Source organism: Branchiostoma floridae, chromosome 9 (genome assembly GCF_000003815.2).
Source record: "Branchiostoma floridae strain S238N-H82 chromosome 9, Bfl_VNyyK, whole genome shotgun sequence".
Lineage (NCBI taxonomy): Eukaryota > Metazoa > Chordata > Leptocardii > Amphioxiformes > Branchiostomatidae > Branchiostoma > Branchiostoma floridae.
In genome coordinates, this window is record NC_049987.1 from 4,640,677 (window position 1) to 4,665,046 (window position 24,370).

The following is a 24,370-nucleotide window of genomic DNA, read 5'->3' on the forward strand; positions in this document are numbered from 1 at the left end:
CGTACGGCTCGATCCACAGGTAATCTGGTACCTGGCCACCATGTGGTCGGGACATGTGGAGGTGGACTGTAACGGGGAGCCGGGGTGCTCCAGAACGCCGACTCTGTGGTACGGCGTCAGGTAGTGACCCATCGGTTTGCTTCTCCCCGTGGCGCCGAAGCGGAGCGGGTAGCTAGGGTGGCGCGGCGAGCCCGGGCTGGTCGGGGGAGGGCTGTCCTGGACGTACTCCAGCCCCGGGGGACGGGGACGGTATAACGGAGGGAGAGGCGGCGGTCTACTCAGGCTCTTCACCGGCTTGCTGGAGTGCCACAGCCCGCCCTCTGAGCGGCTCAGGGACAGGTTAGGGGTGACGCCGAAGTTCCAAGGCGTCTCGTAGCCGTCGACGCCGTCGTCTTTCTTCACGTTGTACGACGCGTCGGAAACGTCGACAGGCTCACACGTATTGTACATTGACGCGAGGTTACTCTGCGGCTTGAAGCGTTTGCTTGTACCAGTATCTGCCCCGGTGCGCGTACGCTTCGTAGGCCTTTTGTCGCCAAGACGAGTCGGCTGGCTGGTTGGCAGGAGGTTCGAGGAGCTACTTCCGCTGCTTTCTACCGTTTTGCCAGTACTGGTACCTGAGCTGCTCTGACCTCGCGCCTTGGGAAAAACGCTTGTGGAGGATCCTGCTGTTGTTGCCATTGGGCTGTCCACATGCACATGGGGACCTGGATCATCCTTGCTTTCAGTTCCAACTAACAGTCGTATGGCGTCTTCTAGAGGAATCCTGTCTGGCAACACTGCCGGCAAAGCTGGTGTCGCTGGTGCCGTGATTGTGTTGTTATTGCTATCTGGCGATGGTGTCATTAGTGGTACAGCCATCGCAGTTCGAGTACTGGAGTGGTCTTGCATCGGCATCGATGTTGTCGCTCGGCCCAAGTTGTCGGTTTTCCCGGCTTTCACTGCAACGGGTGGTTTCCTTGGTCTGCCTTTTCGACCTGCCTGGTTCTTATTGCTCTTCTTCTTCTTCTTCTAAAAAAAGAGACACCAAAAGTTAAGTTAATGACGAAGTCCTATTGCGTGGAAGTCCTCTGTAGGATTTTGGGGACATTGGGGATATTGTAGCATTACAATCAATTTTGGCACCAATTTAGTACGTACATGTACATAGATGTGCTAATTTGACCGATTGAATGGCTGACTAGAAGAAAAAGTACAGGTTACTGAATAACGAAAAAAAATGACCTGAAGAACTAAACGTGCTGTGAGCGGGGACGTCATAGGAGTGGACAGCGACGCCTGCTGTCGTACGTCACTGGACTCCTGACGTACACTAGAATCACGACCCGTACTGGGGTGGCCCTGTATTGGCATCGCTGCTGTCGCTGACCCCACTGCAATGGGTGGTTCCCCTGGAGGCGGTCTGTCACTGCGTCCCGCCTGTAGCTGGTTGGTCTTCTTTTTCTGAAAAAAAAAAAACGAGGCCCGAAAAGTTTAGAGAGATAGTATCAAAGCTGGCCAAGGAGTGTAGCCGGCCAAAGAGTGCCGCTATACTAGTCCTTGGCCAGCTTTGATACTATCTCTAAGACACCGTAGGGTCTGCTTGGAGACTACCAAAAGTTACGTTCATGACAATACGGAGGTTAAGACCTTGTTTAGGTGTTTTTAGGATATTACGGATTTTGTAGTATTACAAGCAATTTTGGTACCCCGTAAGTACATGTGCTAATGTGACCGATTGAATGGCTGACTAGAAGACAAAAATACAATTATACAATTAACTGAATGGTGGCTTTGTTATAACGAAAAAAAAAACTGACAAAAAACTGACCTGAAGACACTGTGTTGTGAGCGGTGACGTCATAGTCCTCGGCAATGACGTCTGCTGTTGTACGTTGCCGGACTGCTGAAGTACGGCTGCTTCACCAAACATACTGGCTCTTTGCTCCCTCATAAACTGTCGGGAAAAGGGGTACCAACGTTTAAACGTTTACTTAGAGAACTCGTCACCTGAAGATCATCAAACAGGCATGGTCGAAAGACGCAACGTAAGATTTAATGCAGAAGAGTGCAATATTAACACCACACAGTGAAAGATAATGATCTATCATTTGGTAGAATCTAACCTGTAAAACCTGCTGAGGTGTGGGCAGTGATGACAGAGGTGGCGGATTGGACGGCCAGGGTTTGGACAGTGACGTCAGGAGTGGTGGATTGGACAGCCGAGGTGTGGGCAGTGACGTCAGGATTGGCGGATTGGACAGCCGGGGTGTGGGCAGTGACGTCAGGAGTGGCGGATTGGACAGCCGTGGTGTGGGCAGTGACGTCAGGAGTGGCGGATTGGATAGCCGTGGTGTGGGCAGTGACGTCAGGTGTGGCGGATTGGATAGCCGAGGTGTGGGCAGTAACGTCAGGAGTGGCGCATTGGACAGCCGTGGTGTGGGCAGTGACGTCAGGTGTGGCGGATTGGATAGCCGAGGTGTGGGCAGTGACGTCAGGAGTGGCGCATTGGACAGCCGTGGTGTGGGCAGTGACGTCAGGAGTGGCGGATCGTACAGCCGAGGTGCAGGGACGGCCGCCAACCTCTGCTCGTGTGAAGAGGGAATTTCAGAGTCGGCATTTCGGATGGAGCGAATGCCCTGTGAGAAAAAAAGTAAATTTCCGTGTAAAAGAGAATGCCATCTGCACAAAATAGAGGAAATCGGAGTTCTTTTCCACAAGAGATTTGTACGAGTATAGGGATCGATGCTGATCTACGTGAAGCAACAAGCTAGAGAACGTGGTCAGTTTGGTATTGTGAGACAATACCTGAAATAAAGAAATGGTCAACAAGTCAAGTAAATGGTTATCAGAAAAGTACACTGCATACAGTAGTATGAAACATCGATGTTCCGTTTATTATCTGACCTGCTCAATTTCCTTTGCTGTATACACAGCCTGGACGGGCATGGACCTCAGGGGTGTCTGAGTTGAAGATCGTGGCGCGCGCCGTCGTCTGTGGGCGTTTTCATCAACAGGTACGATGCCACGGAGCCTTTTGTCTCTCGGCTTGTCCGTCCGGACACCATCAGGTACGATGTCACGGAGCCTTTTGTCTCTCGGGTTGTCCGTCCGGACTCCATCAGGTACGATGCCACGGGGCCTTTTGTCTCTCAGCTTGTCTGTCCGGACACCATCAGGTACGATGTCACGGAGCCTGTTGTCTCTCGGGTTGTTCGTCCGGACACCATCAGGTACGATGTCACGGAGCCTTTTGTCTCTCGGGTTGTCCGTCCGGACTCCATCAGGTACGATGCCACGGGGCCTTTTGTCTCTCAGCTTGTCTGTCCGGACACCATCAGGTACGATGTCACGGAGCCTTTTGTCTCTCGGGTTGTCCGTCCGGACTCCATCAGGTACGATGCCACGGGGCCTTTTGTCTCTCAGCTTGTCTGTCCGGACACCATCAGGTACGATGTCACGGAGCCTGTTGTCTCTCGGGTTGTTCGTCCGGACACCATCAGGTACGATGTCACGGAGCCTTTTGTCTCTCGGGTTGTCCGTCCGGACACCATCAGGTACGATGTCACGGAGCCTGCTGTTGTCTCTCGGGTTGTTCGTCCGGACACCATCAGGTACGATGTCACGGAGCCTTTTGTCTCTCGGGTTGTCCGTCCGGACACCATGTGGCACGTTTTGGGGTGGTGCAGCGACAGCCGTCGCCGCTAGGAGACATTGTACATTCCCACCGCTCTGTGACATCTGTTGGACAAGGATGTTTCCAAACGGACATGAGGTAAAGAAACACTTAAAATCACGTCTATGTCGACATGTTTAATCACCGATATCAAGTCTCAAGATACTTTTAAATCAATATGGTGGACACCTTACTTACATGTACTTGTAAAATTAAGTTTCAAGTTGTCAGTTGAAACAAGATACTTTTCTTGATCTCATGACATCACGCCCATAACATGTAACATAATATCTCATAGCTATACCGAGCTAAACCCCGTACAACGTGTTGGAACTTGCCGTCTTTTTCTGATATACTTCACGTGACAATCTTTATCAATAAATGATAACTGCTGATACATAGTTTTTCCTTACTCACCTGTGAAATGTTACTTGGTTGGATGAGCTGTTTGACAGGGTACTGCTGGGCCGGTGGTCTGCTATCCGTCTCCTGGTCGCTAGGAGGCATCTGTGACTGACCCAGGAGACGTTCTTCCCGACGTTTTAAGGAATCCGATCTGACCGACTTCTCCTGTAACTCCGCTGCCGCTGAAGGCCCGCTGCTGCGGATGGCTCTATTACCTCCAATCTTTGCGGCCAGCGCCGCCGCCTTTTTGCGGAAGAGCTTCCGGAGCTTTTGGTCTCTTCTGATCTTCTCCTCCTCTCGTTTGAGGAACTCGATGAGGGTCTTCCCAATGCTTAATCTCGATGACGTCGACTTCTGCGTGATGACGTCATGTCCGTGACGCACGCCTGCGCTCTGGCCGTATGTGCTGACTGCAGGTGTTTCTTCCTGGGTTGGTGCAGCGGCACTCACATCAGCTGAGCCGCAACAGCGTGTTGCTGAACTGTGTGCTGGCTCGGGTTGTGGTGAGGTAGGGTGGCTTGTGGGGACGGTCGTCTTCTTCTCTGTTATGAGGGGACATAGTGCCTCTTTACGGGCGCGTATCTGTGACGAGACTTCCGCTAGCTCATGCTGGCTCATCCGCCGCCGTGCTTTGATCACTTGGCGATCGCGATCGGAAGTTGGACTCTTCTCCGTCTTACCCGGGACCTTGGTGCCGGTTTGCACCTCAGGTGCACTAGCGGAGACGTTTCTGCTATCACCACTCCTGCTCCTGTTAATGTACTCTTGGTACGAAATCCTACGTTTGCTGTCTTTGCCATCTTGACGACGGGACTCGTTGGAGTCCTCAAAGGTAGAGCAAGGGCGCTTTATGCTACCTGTGTCGTCATGGCAAACGTTGGGATTCGTTGACTGGTTTCTGTGTACGACTACGTACTCTTTACTTGCCCCGGCTGCCTCCTTGGCTTCGTATTGAGGAGGCGGTGCGACACGGCGGAGTTTCAGCACGATAGGAGGAGGAGACAGACGTCTCTTCTCCTCTCCGGATGGGACAGCGGTTGGAGTGGAGGACGCGATCCGTGAAGACTTCTCCTGATGTGAGCCGTGCCTCTCATGTCGCGGCCTGCTGCGGCTGGAGCTTCTGTCGTCCTCAGACTCCACGTCTCCGGACAGCCATGAGGTGTTGTATGGCTGCCTTCTTCTGTCTCTGCGCTTTGTTGTAATCGTGCGCTTTGACACAGCGGTCTGAAAGGGTAACACCCAACAATATATATCTGTTATTGTGAGTATATCATGTTGTACCAAGCAAGGAAGTCCTATTTTGTCACTGTTTTTAAACGACCATCCAAAAAACAGGTGAATATGCCAGCCTTTCTTATTCACTCGCTTATGATCACAAGTACTCGCCAAAAATATCCACACACAACGAAACGGACCCGTCCTTGGTGCTGACACAGCTACACACGGAAATGCTGTAATATGTGGTAATATGCTTTTATTTTTAGCTAGGGCAGTAACATTTCGGTATCTATTATTCAGCTGTTATTGTATGTCGATACGACAAATTAGAAAATTGGGATAAAAAGATTGTCGAAACAGCACCTCCTGTTTGTAAGCAGTCTATCCGTTAAACACTACATGTATATATCAGCAAAGGATCACAAATTGTTTTGGTGAGGGTAGGTTGAAGGTTCAAGTGTCCTAAGTTACCTTGTACGTAGTGTACGATGTGCCTGATGGGCACGACGTCAGCTGTCCTGAACCGTGCCTGTCCTGTCCCTGTCTGTCCCGGCTGGGGCTCCGATCGTCGTCCGAGAACTCTCCGTCACCGGCCCGCCATGACGATCCGTAGGGACGTTTCCTTCTTTCCTTGCGGTTTTGTGCCCCTTTATGTTTCGACACATCCGCCTGGAAGGGCAATATTGAACAATGATACACAGTCGTATATGATGAACCTAGATCCCAGAAAATGTCACTCGGTATGATCATAAATTGCGAAAGAAAAAGATAACGACGATGTTCAAACCTGAGAGAAACAACAGCCTAGCTTTTTCACTTCCTTCAAGAAAGATTGGGAAACATATACAAACTTCTAAATAACGGCTAAGATCACATTGCGCTTTGAATAGTGAGGACACGTTAAAACTGAATGTCCGTATTGAAGATTTTTTTACTGTCTTACAACATAAGGCCATGTACATTAGAGCACACCAGCCGACACTCAACAGAGACGGGGGCCGATATCGCCTGCCAGACATTTCTGATTCGTTACTAGAATCACGTGTCTCTAAGTCAAGTGATCAGAGTAACTGAATCATCACTACTGAATTGAAGAAGGCCGACGGAAGTGCGACTGAAAATTCGAAGTAAGAAAATTTTGGTGTTGTAAGACAGTAAAAAAATCTTCAATATGTACTACATCAACACAGGTGAGCTTTCATGCTGAATGTTCGTATACCTTGTCGTGAGGCCGGGCGCTGAAATATCGGGTCTCCTCCTCTACACGCTGTGGCAGCGGGAGGGACGTTCCGGGGGGAAGCAGGAGATCTAACCGTGGACGAAATGAACTTTGTTGTTGTTGGCAAGAATTGATCTTAGAAGAGACACCATCAGGAAATAGTAATGGCACAAGTAAGGTCCATGTCAGATAGCCAGGAAATAGTTTGCATCAACACGAGTTAATACATAAATAGACAAAACAAATTTGTTCAATGTCCGAGCCAGATTGTGAGAATTTAACCTTGACTCGTACCAAATTTCAAGGCACCTTTCTTTCAACGTTATCTAAGCTTATAGGTTAATAGGTATGTGGAAATAGACGATTGTTCACTGACGAAGTTCTTCACTTTAAGTGTTAAAAAAAAACTGTAGCAAAAGTACAATCTAACTTGACAGTACTGACCTAGTGCTTTACATATATGATTAAGCTAAATTATACAGATGCAGGAATAGGCAACTATGTAACATCAACTATCATAATTCCACTAGGTGCCATAATACCGCCACCTCAAAAAACGTTAGTATAGAGGTCTTCCCAAGGTTGTCTTGAACACCTATGTTAAATATCTTAAATGTAATACAATTCAGATATTTAGGTGTTGAAGACAATCTTGAGAAGGCCTCTTTAACAACGTTTTCTGAGGTGGTGGTATTATGGCACCTGGCGGAATTATACGAATGTATGTTACGTTAACAAACAAAATGTACAAGTCAACTTGACATAAAAAGTTGTTGATACTCACCAAACTGCTCCCGTCTGGACTCTCGCTCTTCTCTGTGGACAGCGTGTCTCTGCGCCGACTTAGCGGCTCCCTGTGTCCTGTTGACACCGAATCTCTTTTCTTGACCTGACTTCGGCATTATAAATGCCAAATAATCTGTTACACGCGCGAAATTATTTCTCAAACGGCACGGCTGAAAAACACGTGCGGTCTCGGTGAAAGCAAGAACTGCTCTGTTTACTCGAGCGTTTGTCAAGTTCGACTTCGAGGCATAAAGATGTTCTGGAACGCGGCATTGTTGGATGGGGGCATTCTTTCATCCTAACCTGAGATGACTCCAAACTAGGTACCGTTCGGGAACAAGAGACATCGAGTACAAAATAAATAGTCTAGTAAATAATCTAGTTTCGCTACAAACACTAACATTTTCTACTTTCATATCATTTCATTTCAGACCACGCACATACATTTATGTTTTCTTGTATGCCCTGACAAGTATTCAGATTACCCCATTACCCTTTCATTGCTAGTTGGGAACCCTCACACTCACTACTCTCTAGTAGACTAGTATCAAATCTGTAAAGCTAATAAGGGCACAACCCGCCGTACAAATACGTGCTGTCTACGTGCCAAAACGTGGGCAGTCTTTTGGGATCCGTAAGTGATAAGTACCGCCTCCGTGCGAACTGGTAGGGAATCTGAAGGATTTTGGAGCACGCAGACACGCCGTAGAGCTTTACGTGCAGGCAAAACTTTGTGTGCCATCGGGCTGCGGATTCGCCCCCGTACGTGCCAGTACAGGCGACGCACCTGCCCTGTAAAGCCTGAACGTTTTCAGAAATGCGTGGCGGACGTGGCCTCCCCCCAAAAAAACGTACGGACAAATTGCACGTACGGCGGGTTGTGCCCTTAGCGTAAGACAGTACTGTGTACGTTCCTAGTAAAGGTGTTTAGTGAACCATTTGGAGACACCTCAGATGACCCATAGCCATACACGTACATTTACTGTTCATTTTATACTTAGACAGTGTGAAAACTTCTTTTTTAAAAATCAAACTGGTATTGACAAATTTTCAATCTCTGTGTACTACCGTGGCAAGAAAAACAAGAAAGCTTCTGAAAAAAGCTGGCCAGTGCGTATTTTGGAAAAAGCCTGGATGTTAAATGAAAAAAAAGGCCCAAAATCTAATCACTACCAGCTTTCATCACACCCCACCAACACACCAAGTATGAAACCAATACATCCAGCCGTTCTTGAGTTTTCTTGTACACAGACAGACAAACGCTACTGAAAATATTTCATGGAGGCAATAAGTGAGATTTTGACAATGTGGTATATGTCACTCTCCAAGCAGATCCTACGGTAGCTTAAGATACTGTAAATGTTTTTAAGTTCGCGGGGATTTAATTTCGCGGTAGCGGGAAAAAGGACTTTTCGCGGTGGATTTAAGTTCGCGGTAACACCATAGACTGCAATCTAATATCATTATAGAAAAATGTTCGCGGTGGTTTTAAATTCGCGGTGAAGTGGTCACCGCGAAAACCGCGAACATTAATCCACCGCGAAAATTTCTGCATTTACAGTACCGTAGAAGTAGTATTAAAAGCTGACAGAGGAGTGAATCCCGCCTAGGAGTGTGTTTGGCTACCGGGGCTACATGGCAAATGTACACCTATTGACTGACTACAATCTTTGGCCAGTTTAGTACTATCTTATGCCATCTTTAGGATCTGATAGGAGATTAGTATACGTAGCATAGTATGGTATAGTTGTATAGTGGTCCAGACTATCGTAGTATTGCTTTTTTTATTATTGAAGGATGTCTGAAAAGCTGTACCTTGGGTCTGAGTATACCCCTGTAGATGTTCCGCCCGAACACACTTGCCGCTCCAAGAATGGAGGAGTCGACAGACGACATGACTGCAGCAGACAACGTTCCTAACCCCACCGCGGACACCGCTGCAATACCGCACCAAGAGGAAAGAGGGGGTAAATGTACAGCAAAATCTTGGCTTACATTTTAGGACAACGTTATGAATGGATAACATCCTCTGGGAGCCACAGAAGTGATAAAAGCGTGCGAATAAAAAAGTTCGCAAGAAAAGTTGCCTTCGAAATGAAATATAACGCTTGTTCACCTTAATTCGTGGGGTAACCTAGATTTGTCTTTTTAAAAAAAAAACTGGGTAATTAGAGATTTCAGGTCAACGACAACATGACCGTTATCTTTTAAAAAGGATAGAGAGCTGACATCCAAGAATAGTTTCATCAGGTTGGTGTATCACTGGGAAACAAAGTTCTCAAGGACCACGTTTGAAACAGCTTTTTTCACAGTACTGCAGCGACTCCTATCTGCTGTGCGAATTATGACATGTCAGCATAAGGAATGTAACAGACCGTCACCGAAACGTCGGATTTGAATTGGATTTCTGGTCATGTACAAAGAATTTTGTTAGCCAGGAGATAGCTAAGTACGAAAGGTAGTTATGAAACTAGAAAAGTTATAAACAAGACAAGAGTTCGAAGACCTCATACCTCCATGAAATATTCTGATTATGCAAATGACTTTCACATCTGCATAGCTTATGCTTGGTTATGTAACGTTAGTTCACCTTTATCCGCGGGGTAACCTATATCCGTTGTGCTGCTAAACTGGGTATCCAGGGATATCAAATCGACGGACGGTAGTTTCAAATTGTGATATTTTCAAAATATCGCAGTTTGAAACCACCATCTGTCGACTTGATACCCCTAAATACATTGTTCTTAAAAAGAACGGATAAAGGTTACCATGCGGATAAAGGTGAACTAGCGTTACACCTGTAACTAACTTACAAATAATACATGATGTTCACCTTCACATGGTATAACATTACTACTCTGTTTATTCTCACTTCATTCATAATTACATGGTGACCGCTCCTAGCTCTGTTCTGCCACTTGCTACACACAGTAATTGAACGCAACTAGCTCGCCACTGCCTGGTGCGTCATAGCGAACGGTATGCACAGCCACTAGAGGAAGGAGCATTATTACGAACATGCAGATTACTTAAGACTACTTACAACGAGGAGAAATACTTCAAAATTGCAAACATTCGACACAGAACAGTTATCACAAAACTTGGAATTAGTTCACACAAACTCCATATTGAAAAGGGCAGACATACTAGTAACCACATTCCTCTGGAGCAAAGAATCTGCCAATATTGCAACCTAAATAAGATAGAGGATGAGTATCACTTTATCATGGACTGTACATGTACTTTATACACCAACGAAAGAAACGTCCTCATAAGGATTTAACATGGTGAATGAAAATGCTTTCTTACCAAACCAACGAAGATGAAGATGAGTTGCAGCACGTCTGTGTATGCCACCGAGTACAGACCTCCGAGTAACGTGTACAGAACCGCAACGGACGTGGAGATCAGGATGGAGAGGCGCAAATCTGGAGGATACGGTGGGGGGGGGGGGGGGGGCAAAAAGTAATGTAAGTGGATTTGTAATCTCATTCCTTCATCAAATGAAATAAGGGGCAGATTTTTGGACAATTCGTTTTTTTTTCATTAGTTTTTAATGCTGTTATTAGTTAGAGGAAATAAAGCGATAGTTAATGCGCCATTTTCCCTTCGTGTATATAAATCTTTAGATGATATAATGCCGCCGGTTCTTAGAAGCCGAATATACCCCCGAATGGGCAAAGCGAACTGTTTGCTTAAAGCCATCAATAATTGTAGCTTTTGGCTGGCCAATGGTGTTACAGCCTCATAGTTAAGTTGATGGTGTTATAGCCTGTTACAAATGTGGGGATTTTTTCTGGCTGAATGATGTCAGTAAATAAGGTGCCATTTTTTGGAACACAAGTTTGAATGCCATGTGTCTGTGCGAATCATGTCTTTAACATTATATGACCTTATATCTTAGCATGAAAGTTCATCTGTGTTGGTAGAGTACATTATAGGAAAAAATTGCTAATACTTTACTTACAACATTGAATTAAACTATTAATAGGGACTTACCCTCTAAATTTTCGGTCAAACTCCGTCGACCTTGTTCACAGAATGACCCTCTCTATCTCCAGCAGTGACGTCAGGAACACACCACTTTTGCAGGAGGGGGTCATAAGACTCAGAACAGGATTTCTTCGCACGAGGAGTGAAGGGGGCAGTGTACATTAGAGCTCACCGCCCCACACAACAGAGATTTTCTATACTTATGACCCCCTCCTGCAAAAGTGGTGTGTTCCTGACGTCACTGCTGGAGATAGAGAGGGTCATTCTGTGAACAAGGTCGACGGAGTTTGACCGAAAATTTAGAGGGTAAGTCCCTATATAGTTTAATTCAGTGTTGGAAGTAAAGTGTTTGTACGAAGGTCGACCTTTGGGACAAAACCTGTTTTAGCAAAGGAGCTGTGTGCTCACAGCGAATGAGCTGTGTGCGCGGCGAAGGAGCTGTGTGCTCACAGCAAAGGGGCTGCGTGCTCGGCGAACGTAGCCTCTACCAGGCTTCGTGGTTTGGTGGTCTAATTGTAGAAATTGGTCAAATAAAGTAAATACTACGCTAGGGGAGTCAGCCGGCCGATTAGGGACATTTACCAAACCACACGCTGTGTGCACCAGGCTGAAGTTGGTCGCCGATTGGTAGCCGCCGATCCAGCCGCCGATTCGTCATAACATAGCATCCCAGTCAGACGTAAATTCGAAGAAACTAAAAATTCCTAATTTCCTTTAAAAGCTAAAATAGATGTACAAGATGTACAAAATAGATAAACATAAATAGTAACAGAAAGTGTTATATCGACGATTAAGCACAAATAATAGGCCAAATCGGCGGCAAACTTCACAGGTCTAAAATCGGCTGCCATACGGCTTGTAGAGCCATTTGCTACTTATCTAAACGTGACCTGTGAATTTCTAAGACGACTTTTGATAGTGCATATCCTAACGTGTTCAAAACAAGTGTCAAATCTTACGGGCCGGATTTATGAACTTGAGGGAATTAACTAATAGGAAATACCCAAGCAAAGGGGGTACTGAAATCGGCTGACATACGGCTTGTAGAGCAATCTGACCCTTATCTAAACGTTGCCCGTGAACGTGCAATTTTGTAGCTTATACTTGTTTTATTTGATACACATATCTAATCTTACGGGCCGGATTTAATTAATGAACTAGAGCTCAGTGCCGATTTCTTATAGACCAAACTGCTTCAATTCTAGTTCATCAATTAATCCGGTCCGTAAGATTTGATACTTGTATTTGATACACGGGCCTCGTTTAGATAAGTAGCAGTTTGCTTGGCTCTACCAAGGAGCTTTTATCAGCTCCTTGGCTCTACAAGCCGTACGGCAGCCGATTTTAGTACCCCCTTTGCATCGGTATTTCCTATTTCCTATAGCTATTAGTAAATTAGTTAATTCCCCTCTAGTTCATTAATTAGATCCGGTCCGTAAGACTTGATACGTTTTGAATACGTTAACAGGGTTCTCCTTAGAATTTTTTAGTATAGTGGAGGGGCTGGCCAAAATAACCCAAACCAACACGCTGCGCTTTCATGCAAATAGGTTCATTTTACAACGACGGAAGGTGCCAAATACTACAAGTATGCTATATTATAGTGATTCGTTTGTTGTGAAGTGGCAAAACGACTATTGTTTTGCTCATCGCCCATTCACAAGTTTTGCAGACAGTGCCAACTGCAAAAGCGATGCCACTTGGCACAAAAATCTGTGAATTTTCATTAATTTTAGCAAAACTAACCAAGAAAATAGGGAAGAAACACAATAAATTTCAAAAGTAGTATAGTGGAGCTGGGCTAGAAGAATAGTGGAGGGCCTCCGTTATTCCATCTTTTGGGGAGGACTCTGGTTTTAATAGGATATGCGCGATCTAAATTCGCTTTTAGATATATCTAAAAACCAGGCTGAAGTTGGCCGCCGATTGGGCCCTTTATTTGTGCTTAATCGTTGATATAATACTTTCTGTTATTATCTATGTTTATATATATACATATAGTGGGTGGTAATAGACAATATCCAGAAGTTTTAGTTTCTTCGAATATGAATGGGATGCTGTGTTTTGTCTAATGACGAACTGGCGGCTGAATCGGTGGCTAACAATCGGCGACCAACTTCAGCCTGGTGCACACAGTCCATTCGCTGTGCACAGCTGTGAGCACACAGCCTTCGCCGAGCACGCAGCTCTTTCGCTGTGAGCACACAAGTTGTTCGCCGAGCACACAGCCCATTCGCTGTGAGCACACAGGTCTTTCGCTGTGAGCACACAGTTACTTCGCCGAGCATACAGCCCATTCGTTGTGAGCACACAGCTCGTTCGCCGAGCACGCAGCCCCTTTGCTGTGTGCACACAGCCCTTTCGTTGTGAGCACAAAGCTCCTTCTCCGAGCATGCAGCCCATTCGCTGTGAGCACACATCTTCTTCGCCAAAACAGGTTTTGTCCAAATGGTCCTTCGTATGTTTGCAATTTTCTTTCTATAATGACCTTATATCTTTTTGTTTACAGGAATGCCAACCTACCGAGGCCCAGAATAACGCTAAGCGTTGTCCCCAGAGCTGCTAGAATCGTTCCTGAGTAGAAAATCTCAGACAGAACAGACGGGAGGTACAGCAGCACGCACATGAACCTGCCGAACTTCCGTTGGAAGGGGTCAAACACGGTCGTGAAACCGGCAGATCGCATCGTCTTGGCAAAAAAGACGCCACCTAGCGAGATGACATAGAACTGCCACATAAATCTCAATCATAGAATTCATTGTACAAATGCAGAGACGATGCGCTATGGAGTATATTACAATGAAACTTAAGAAAAGTAGGACTCTGGAACACAACGAGAACTTTGTATTGTCATGTAAGCTTTGTCATGAGTTCACAAAGTTTTAGTTCTATAAAAGATTCACAACTATAGTTCTAGAAACAATCATTCTCCTACGCAGGGACATCCAACGGCGAAACCACCTGTCTGGATGTACCCTGCTGTCTCAACTGTCAGTCTTAGTTCCTGTGGGCGTCGCCACAAACCAGCTGCCAGCCAATCATAGAATAGGCCTTTCGGTTTTCAAAAGGGATCTCGCATACCAGAATATATACTAATAAGGGTAAGCTCATTAATATTTATAAGCAGGACGGTCAGGAACTAAGGGTGACGGTTGAGAAAGCAGTGTACATCCAGACAGGCGGTTTCGCCGTTGGATGTCTCTGCGTAGGAGCTCGAGGATGAAAAGTTAAACAATGTCCTTGAAACTATACCTATACATACATACATACATATATATAGTACATACCTATAAGAAGAGAAATCGCCAGTCCAAACGGCGCCTGTGCCCAGAGAAGGCCCGAGCCGGACGTGTACACTGCCTCGGCTGTTCCGTTGATGAACGCCCCTCCCACAAAGGTAGCTGCAATACAAGGGAAGGGTGCCACTATAAAGTTAGAACATTAACAAGTCATAACGTCTTTAGAATTAGCCACACGGTGGGCGACATAGACTTCCTGCAACCTATGATCCACTGCTTACTGAGTCACGTGTTCTATCTGCATAACGTGACGTCACGACAGCAGTGGATTGTTAATTCCTTGACAAAGACTGGTGCTGTTCAGTCGAAATTTTTGTGTTGGATATTACAGTTAAACTAGTTCAGCAATAAAGTTTTAAAGTTATCTTTTCATTCCGTGAAGGAGGGTCATTTCCAGAAGGAGTATTGAAGTTGGCCGGGTGTGTTACCGCTACATGTTCACAGGCACACAACTGTATCTCTATGTTCCTTTTGTTGCATTCGCATGTAGTTTGGCATGCCATCTGCTCGTAGTTACGAGATGATGTACGTTGCTTTTTTCACCGTAGCTGAAGTTTGTTTAAGTAATGTGATATTTCAGAAATCACCCGGGTCATCGATGTGATTGGGGCGGAATATCTTCCAGCAGAAATGTGTTTTCAGAAAAGGATCCCTGCAGTTCCAGAGCAAGCGGCTAGAGGTGTCCAAAGATAGCTTCTCACTAGTATACATATACCTGGAGCACCTGCCCACATACCAAATGCCATCGAAATCCATCCAGATGTTCTAAAGTTATACTCACCATAAATATCCGGAAACACAAGCAAACACACAGACACAGACAGACACAAACACACACATACACACATTCGCCTATAGGAGAGTTAGATAAAATAATATCTAAGTTTGGAATGAGATCTAACGTCTACAAAATCTTACGTCAATTGATAAACGTTTCCTGAGACATGCTTCGAATTCCAAAATTTGCATTTGTGGACTTCATTAGATTGTTATAAATGGTGCTGGTGACTGCATGGTCATACGAAATAACGTACTAAATTTAGCATCTTACTACATACGGGGTTCAAGGAGTTGTCAGTGGAGTAAGATCTTCAAGAATATCAATTGAATATCAGCTCTTGAAATACAATAAAATTATGACACCCACCACCTTTCAAGCTATGCCAGTGGGACATGTTTCGCAATCCAATCAAAGTTCGTACAAGGGCATTGTAACGTTACTTAGTACAAAGGCCAAGTCTATGCTGCCCCCACGAACAAAAACCCCGGACGTACCTGTCATAGTCAGTGTTCCGATAACTCCGTTAAAGCTCCGTCCAGCCACCATGAAGTCCTCACTCTCCGGCTGCGCTTCTCCCCGTCCGTCTCTCCTCCGCTTCCCCCTCCAACCTGCCCAGACCCCCACCCCCAACATCCCCACATACAGCACCACCACCACCACCGCCCCAGCCACGTTCACGGCCATGTTGGATCTCACTGTCTAGTACTCTCCAAGTTTAGAAGTAGAATTTGGAGGAGGTGACAAGTTTGCCAACATTGTTCAAGCACCACAGACTGTGTGCTCTTTCGACCTCGCGTTTCCCACGACTCAGTCACTGTTTAAACAGTTCAGATTAGCAATGAAAATATTCACCCCACCGGACTTGTACGTAAGCACGAACTTCGCCCAATCAAAAACTGTTTTGTCTGCTCCGGTGCACCAAATAAAGAAATAGATTACTTATTAGTTCAGACCCTTGCATTCCGCTAAGAGCCGCTTAAAAGAAATCAGCGTTCAACACAGCAAGCATGGCAAGTAATTAAGGGTTAATGACCCGCCCCGAGGTGTATATGGTGTCATAACGCCTGGTCCTTTGCTATAATCACCGAATAAAACTTTATGAGGTGGTTATAGCAAAGGACCAGGCGTTATGACACCATGTACACCGAGGAACAGGTGGGTCATTAACGTTATTATCATATAGCCTACCCAAACTTGCAAACTCCTGTGTGACGCATAGATCCCTTGGTACTATACGTGTGAATTCCTTTGTCAAATTTCTGAAAATTCACATGTGTTCGTTGGTACATACATTTGTAAGGAGATTTCAAATTGCATTTTGAAACCAAAATTTCCACAGAAAATACTCGAAACATTGCAGTCTTTGGCTTTTTAGAACAACAAAACTCATTATCAATGTTAACAGAAGAATCCATTCCCCCTTGCAGTCTGTACTTATTCCCCCTGCTCTGGCATATGTTTCGCTCCTTTTGATTGGCCAATGCCTGCATATCCCTTACTTTATTGTGTGTATCGCTCCTTCTGATTGGTCAAAATGAATTTTGTGCATCGACACTGGTGCCGGTGTCGATGCAAATCGACACCGGTGTCGGTTCATTCTGACCAATTAGCGGAGCGATGCACACCGGCCTGGCCGGAATCTACGTGTTACGGCGTCATAACCAACGTGGAACGGGGTCTTCTGATTGGTCCGCGGCGCCTGGCTATATGATAATTACAAATAACGGCCTGACTATCCTTTAGCTACCATATCGCTTTCGTCTAAAATTTTCACATGACCAACACGTTCAAAACTTTCCTTTACAACTATTTATTTTGGGTTGAACCAACTCACACTCCAGTGAAGGAGGTACATAGAAGTTCAAACTTGAAGAAAAGAAATCCTGGTCATATGAATGACGTATCACTAGAAAATGGTATTCATCTTCAACTTTGTCTTAGCAGATCGGACACATTCTCTTTTCAGTGGGTATATTTTTGTACGATCAATGCGCACTCGATGCAATTGAGTACCATTTTCGCGAAAATGCAGAATGTAGCCTTTTGTCTAGCCACTCGCACATTAGGGTTGCACTATAGTGTTTTGTGCGAGAAAAGACGCACATATACATTTACAATATACAGCTAATATCCTAACGCTGTTCTAAGCTCTGATTGGTTCCTCACAGAAGAAATAAAAAGAACACATCAGCAAATACAATTTGTTTTTGATACGGGGAATACATAATAAATGTTGACTTGACTTGACTTGCCCATCATATATTTCTATTGCCTTTTCGTTCGTCTGCCAAGATTCAATTTTTGAACGAAAGTTCATACGTGACGGTGACGTTGATTAGAGCACGGAAATAGTGTATGTTATTTTCTACAAGATCCTATTTTCCTTTCAAAATGCTAGTGCATTTGTACTGTGATGTGCGGATTACTTGATAGCTGCAATATACGCTTGGGCGCCGGGTGGAGCCGCTTGAGGTTCCGCGGCTACGGCAGTTTTTACGTGTTTTTTACGCGTTTTTTGACGAGCTTTCCATTTTGTACTGTTTTCTTCATGTCCGCCTGCCAAAAATAGTATAATATAGAAAGCCCGATAAAAAACGCCTAAAACACGGACCAAATCTGTTTCAATCGGAGAGTAGCGGTATAACATATTGTTCAGCAGCAATGCAAAATAACATTGACAAATGATATCAAACATTCTTGTGTGTGTCTACACCGATCACTTCATTTGAAGTACTAGTCAATTCCATGTCACAAGATTTGTTATATTTCAAGCAAAACAGAGTCATATCCTTTTTACTCGCGGTGAGATCGCACTCATTTCGGTAACATTGAAAAACATCCAGCTTGGTCGGCAGCAACCCCCGGTGAAATCCAACATGGAACATCCCAGAGATGATCACCATGGTGACGAGAGACGCCAGCATGGCCAGAGTCCTGAAGGGGAAGAGTTGTCCCATGTCGTCACTGTAGTAAGGGTACCAGACGAAGGGCGCCATGTTCAGTAAGGGTTCTCCCGCTGCTATCCTCAGTATGAGCCCGACTGTGAACCCGGCTAGGGACCCATATGTGTTGGAGAACCTGGGATAAAATAAAATAAAACAGTTAGTCTTGGAGTCTACAGGAAGAGCATCGCAAACTGAAGACAAATGTATTGTATATACTACAGTTGACACAAAACAGTGATCTCTCCCTCTCTCTCTCTCTCTCTGTCTCTCTCTCTAGCTCCATATGTTCTCTCCCCGTCTGTCTGTGTGTGTGTGTGTGTGTGTCCCCCCTCTGTCTGTCTTTCTCTGTCTCTGTCTCTCTCTCTCTCGAGCTCCCCCTCTCTCCTCTGTCTGTCTGTCTGTCTGTCTGTCTGTCTGTCTCTCTCTCTCTCTCTCTCTCTCTCTCTCTCTCTCCCCTCTCTCTGTCTCTCTCAAACAGAACGGTCTATGGTCGGCACCTGACAACAAACAGAATTGACTATAGTACCTGACAAAAAGCACGCAGACGACCTGTGGTAGGAGGATGACGTAAACCAGTTCAGACGACAGGTACCACAGTCCGATGATGGTGTGTGACGTCAGGGCTACCAAGGCTGCGCATGCGCCGATAATGACGACGGAAACACGGACCAGCCACACGACCTCCCTTTCAGACGCCTGGTCGTAATAAATAAAAATTAATAATGAATAAATAAAAAGACTATTTGAACGATACATATAGAAATAAAGATTCAACCTCATGATATTATCATTTTGGGTATTGATGGGGGTGTAAACATACATGTATGAGTATTGAAATTATCTAAGTTTCTAAAAAAAATGCTGAACTATATGACGAACTTAATACATGTGTATGTAGAACAAGTGAGATCTTGACTATGTGGTATATGTAGCATAGTATAGTATGCTTTCATGATGACCAGTACAGAAGATTCAGGTACAGGTACAGTCCAGGTCCAGATGATCAGACCTAGGTCCAGACCTGGACCTGAACCTGGACCTGAGAAAATTGTAGACTGTTGACTGTATACACTTCGGAAAATGACTATCAAATCTCCTCTAATTGGCTCGGTATAATCTTTTCATTTCATAATCGGTCCAAAATCCGGTCTACTAATTTTTTTCAGGTCCAGTTTTTCTGGACCGATCCAGCAAGAAAAACGGGTTTGTACCGGTACCCACCCCTAATAGCACTGCTTTTTCTTTATTATTGAAGGAATGTATGAAAAGCTGTACCTTGCGCCTGAGTATACCCTTGTAGATGTTCCGCCCGAACACACTTGCTGCTCCGAGAATGGAGGAGTCGACAGACGACATGACTGCAGCAGACACCGTTCCTAACCCCACCGCGGACACCGCTGCAGTACCGCAACAAGAGGATAGAGGGGGTGAATGTACTGTGAAATCGCAGCTTGCAATTTAGGGCATGTTCAACAGCTGATTTGATAATAATGCATGGATAGCATCCTCTGGGAACCCCAAAACGTATTTGAGCGTGCGAAGAAAAAAGTTCGCAAGAAAAGTTGCCTTCGTAATGAAATATAAGCGGTCAGGTAGGTTGAAAACTTACCTAGCACACAGAGTATGGTATAGGGCTGACGTCAATGTTGTCTTGCGCAGAAAGGGATTATACTCCCTACTTAAAACCTTTGAAAATCCTTTTTTTCCTTGGAAATTTTTGCCCAACCTTGAGTTTTTTTTGTCAGAAGTGACAGGTAGGGTCTGATCTTTCCTATTTTGGTCAAAATTTCTTCAGTTGACTAGTTTTCATGGCGTATGGACAGATCTGAGTTGTTAGGTCCTGCGGATGGCTACATCAGTGAAACTGGGTCAAAGGTGAGGTGAACGAGCCGAACAACCGTCTGTTTTCTTTGCATTTTTCTCAAGTATTCCCTTGTGACTAACTGCTGGAGAAGAATTTTTAAGACTGAAGTAAAGGTAAGTTCTTTTACAAGGACTTGTTTCACTGTCTCTTATGCTAGGTGTGAATGGAAGCAAGCAACTTTGATGTCTGACCTATATCGCACACCCTCTTCGACTTTTCAAACTGACTTTGGTACAATATGGCATGAGTTTCCGTTTTCCAACATTTTATGAGCATTGTAAGGTGTATATTTCCTTATTTTGCAGCTACTCTGTACGATTTACATCATGTTACAAAACGTTTTTTAAACGAACAAGAATTATGCACGTGTGGATGGCAATGATGGAATCAAAATTGCCTTCTCACAAAAGCCTGTAAATATATCGAATAATAACGCAGCATAACTGTTATCTTTTAAAAAGGAGAGAGCTGACATCAAAGAATAGTTTCATCGGGTTGGTATATCACTGGGAAAAGATCTCAAGGACCACATTTGGAACCGCATTCTTCACACTACTGCAGCGACCCCTGGCTACAGTGCGAAGTATGACATGTCAGTCTTGGCATAAGCAATGTAACGGACCGTCACCGAAGCGTCGGATTGGAATTGAATTTCTGGTTTTGTAGAAATAATCTTGTCACCCAGGAGAAGACTTAAGTAGGAAATGTAGTTATGAAACTAGAAAGGTAACACAAACAAGAAAATACACAATGTTCACCTTCACATGGTCTAGCCTAGGTACTGCTCTGTTTACTCTAACTCATTCATTCATAAGTCTAAGTCTCTACCAGACTCCCGCCTGGCCGATAGGGGACTTTGGCCAAGTCAGGAATAAAAGCCTAGTAGCTTTTTTGGCCTAGGAATGTTGGCCTTAGGTCGCAAACTGTACTCCTCGGCCATCTAACTCCTCTGGCATGTTTTCTGTCTCATTTGGCCAATATGTATTCTTTTTTAGCTACCTGTGGAGCCTGGTAGAGGCTACATAAGTACGAGGGTGAGTCAGAAAGTAATGCAAGTGGTTTCATAACAGACTCGTTTTTTGATCGAATGAGTTGAAATTTGGCACAAAGGTAGAGGCATATGTCCTCTTAATATTAAAATATCTAAATTTGTTGCTCATTATTTCATGAGTGACTGTGCTGATTTGAAGATGACCACACCCTTGGAATCCCGTCATAAGAAAAATGAGGTCCAATTAACGTACAATTAACAATTTCTCTAAACCAATTTTTGCTACTGTAGGAGACTGAGCTTGCACATGCAATGAGCTGCATTTTTCTATAAGCCACATGTTTGTTTTCAACTCTAAAATGCGATCAGTTTTTCTTTTTTCGTTGCTGGTGTAGAGTGAGGTATAAGCGGTTGTCAAGGTCATGCGATTTGCGGTGTGTTTATTAAAAATTTCTGTAGCCTACTTTTCCATTAACTAGGAAGAATAAAACTTAGCACACTTCTTGACGTTTAAACAGTTAATGACTGTGTAAAGTTTCGTTTCTTTTGGTTAATGGAAAAATAGTCTTTTAACCAACAACTCACGAATTGTGTATAAATCAAACTTGCTCTATATTACAACTTACTCCATCCTAGCAGCTGTAAATGAGGAACCATTGGGAGTTCAGAAATGAAAATTGGCATACAGCCTATAGAGACATTTGTTATCATACATGTATAATTTCAACCTCTTACAGTAAATTTCAATGGGTCAGATTTAGAGGAACTGATCGTCTGACAAGCATATAATGGTAAGGTGAACTTGAAATCAACTCATTTGCTCATAAAATGATAAAGACCAAATTTACAAATTTCAATGTCGAGAAGACATATGCCTCTACTTTTGTGCCAAATTTCAACCCAATCGATTGAAAAATGAATCTGTTATGAAACCACTTGCATTACTTTCTGACTCACCCTCGTACATAATGACCGCTCCCAGCTCTGTCCTGCCACTTGCTACACACTGTAATTGAACAGACTTCGAACTATGTGAAGTCGTTTGCTACTTTACCAGTAAGCATGTTACAGCCAAATATCCTTGTTCATTGACTTAGATTGTTTGGGAAAGATCTAAGAAGAATAGGAAGAAGAGGAAGAAGAAGAAAATAAAAACAATATGTTTCGAATTCCCACCCGCGAAGTTGATCATAGCGGATGTGCACTGACCTGTAGGTGTGAGGTGCTGGATGACCAGGGGTGCGATCTTGTCTGTATCATTGACAGGAGGGACACGCAGGGCAGTCTGGTTCCAGTCTGGGTCAAGTCAAATTACAAGTGCAACATATGTAGGAAAAGACGGCGTTAATTGCTAGTAGGGTACATTGTAACTTTAGAAGACAATGTCATCGACAAGTATGCAGTGTTTAAACTGGTTTTATATCAATGCGTATCAACAAGGAGGTTATGCGATGTTGATTTGATTATATGACATCCACGCACGCATAAATTTTTCGGCCGTTTCCATATAAATAAAAATACTGTTTTCAACCATATTCTAAATCGTACAAAACGACAGTCACTTCAAAATAAGCAAATATATGCCGTGGATTGCAAAAAAAATAAATATAGGAAAACGTACACTACTGTCATAGAACATTACAATGCAAGGTTAAAGAAGATGTGAAAGAAAAAAAAGAAGACTCTATTGTTTGGTATATTATATTCTGTGTGTTCAGTCACTTGTTCAACCTTCCTGACCACTTAGATTTCATAATGAAGGCCAACTTTTTTTTGGTCAAACTTTTTTTTTATTCGCATGTTCGCATCAGTTTTGGATTTCCAGAAGATGCCATCCATATAATCAAACCAACGTGGCCTAACGTGAAAAATATATAACGTTATATAAACATACCGGTTGACGCCCCGATAGCGCCTATTAGAACAGGCGGAGCGGCGAGGAGCAGGCAGCCGAAGCAGCCGAAGATGGAGAAGAGCCGGGCCTCATGTGCGCTACGAGCCGCCAGAACCCGCTGGATGTACGGCTGGATGGCGGGGGAACCAAGGGCCTGTGGGCAACAAACCGCTAGTTTATAGCTGGTACCCGATGCTTTGGGCAAGGCGTCTATTTGTCGTCAGGTCCCGGGTTGATTTTAACTCAGACATTAAAAGAAACGGGACCCGGCCGGGCCCAACTATAGGCTGGTAGCCCCCGGGTAGACAGCAAACGGGTTGAGGGTAATGTTACTGGAAACCATGGTTGTTTAAATTTGTTTGTTTGTTTGCTGATGTGTTTGTTTGTATTCAGGACCAGGTAAACGGCCTCATGGCGCAACGCATCGGGTTTGTATTCAACAGTACAAGCTGCTCTTTTCGATAAGTGTAGTGGCTTCTTTAACGTGGTCGAGTTGTAAATTTTGCTGCTGGGGACAGACAAAATTTTGCCCATTTCATCCCTTGCTCGCTTAGCAAGCGAAAGTATTGAGCCAGCGGTCACTACGGAGGATGGTACTCAGGCTAGCGCTCGACAGGAATTCCAAATTCAAATACAGGGACGGAAAAAGAATTCAGTCTGGCTAGAACACTAGTACTAGTCTTATCCAAGGGACGTCCCTAGCCAGGTAGAAGCTAGGTATTCATTTTTACCTGATTGGGATGAAGAAGGTCGTGTAATGGGCCTTTCCCTGTGATAGCCAGTGTAGTCAGTTTGGTAGAGACAAGTTTCTTACCATCATAAGTGTTAAGTCGACCCAGACGCCAGCTAGCCGGTCGTCCCACTGCCCCAGCCAGGACGTGTCCTCGGTGATGCTCGCCACTGCCTGGTGCGTCATAGCGAACGGTATGCACAGCCACTATATAGGAGGGAGCATAACGATACACATTACAGAAGATGCACGAAAGACACCGGCATAGGCGCTAAGGTCCCATTTCCAAACCGGGCCCCGGCCGGGATGTTTGCGGAAACGAAAAATAAAAGTGTTTAGCAAGGAATATACACACATTACGTTCTGTGTCTTTTGTTGCCTTTTATATCATATTTTTCGTTTTCGAAAGTTACCCGCCCGGCCGGGCCCTGGTTGGGAATTAGGAGCTAAGTCTAACCTGTGGAGTATTATATTCTTGCTGGCTTTTTTCATCAGCAGTTCCTGTTTCTTTAAAAAAATTCTCTTTGGCTAGATTTTGTACCATTTTTCTAGTCTCCAAGCAGACCCTACAGTGCCTTAGAGATAGTATC

At 44.6% G+C, this 24,370-nt stretch overlaps 1 protein-coding gene and 1 long non-coding RNA gene across 3 annotated transcripts in view; one reads left to right on the plus strand and one right to left on the minus strand.

The window, feature by feature from the left end:
* Positions 1–24,370, minus strand: part of LOC118423240 (high affinity choline transporter 1-like) — a 32,831-nt gene that overhangs the window by 4,654 nt on the left and 3,807 nt on the right. The window contains exons 5-10 of one of the 2 annotated variants that reach the window (XM_035831318.1): positions 23,865–23,987; positions 23,051–23,204; positions 22,366–22,452; positions 19,577–19,698; positions 18,828–18,997; positions 17,166–18,434 (exon numbers count right to left, since the gene is read on the minus strand). In XM_035831318.1, the coding sequence (XP_035687211.1) occupies positions 18,044–18,434; positions 18,828–18,997; positions 19,577–19,698; positions 22,366–22,452; positions 23,051–23,204; positions 23,865–23,987 (1,047 nt within the window). In that variant the 3' untranslated portion in view covers positions 17,166–18,043. Of the gene's footprint in view, positions 1–17,165; positions 18,435–18,827; positions 18,998–19,576; positions 19,699–22,365; positions 22,453–23,050; positions 23,205–23,864; positions 23,988–24,370 lie in introns of those variants that run through there. The other variant, XM_035831317.1, reaches the window with a different exon arrangement.
* On the plus strand, positions 2,479–3,718 carry LOC118423264. The gene is made up of 3 exons (XR_004832009.1): positions 2,479–2,632; positions 2,916–3,536; positions 3,594–3,718. It is a non-coding gene; the product is annotated as an uncharacterized LOC118423264 (long non-coding RNA).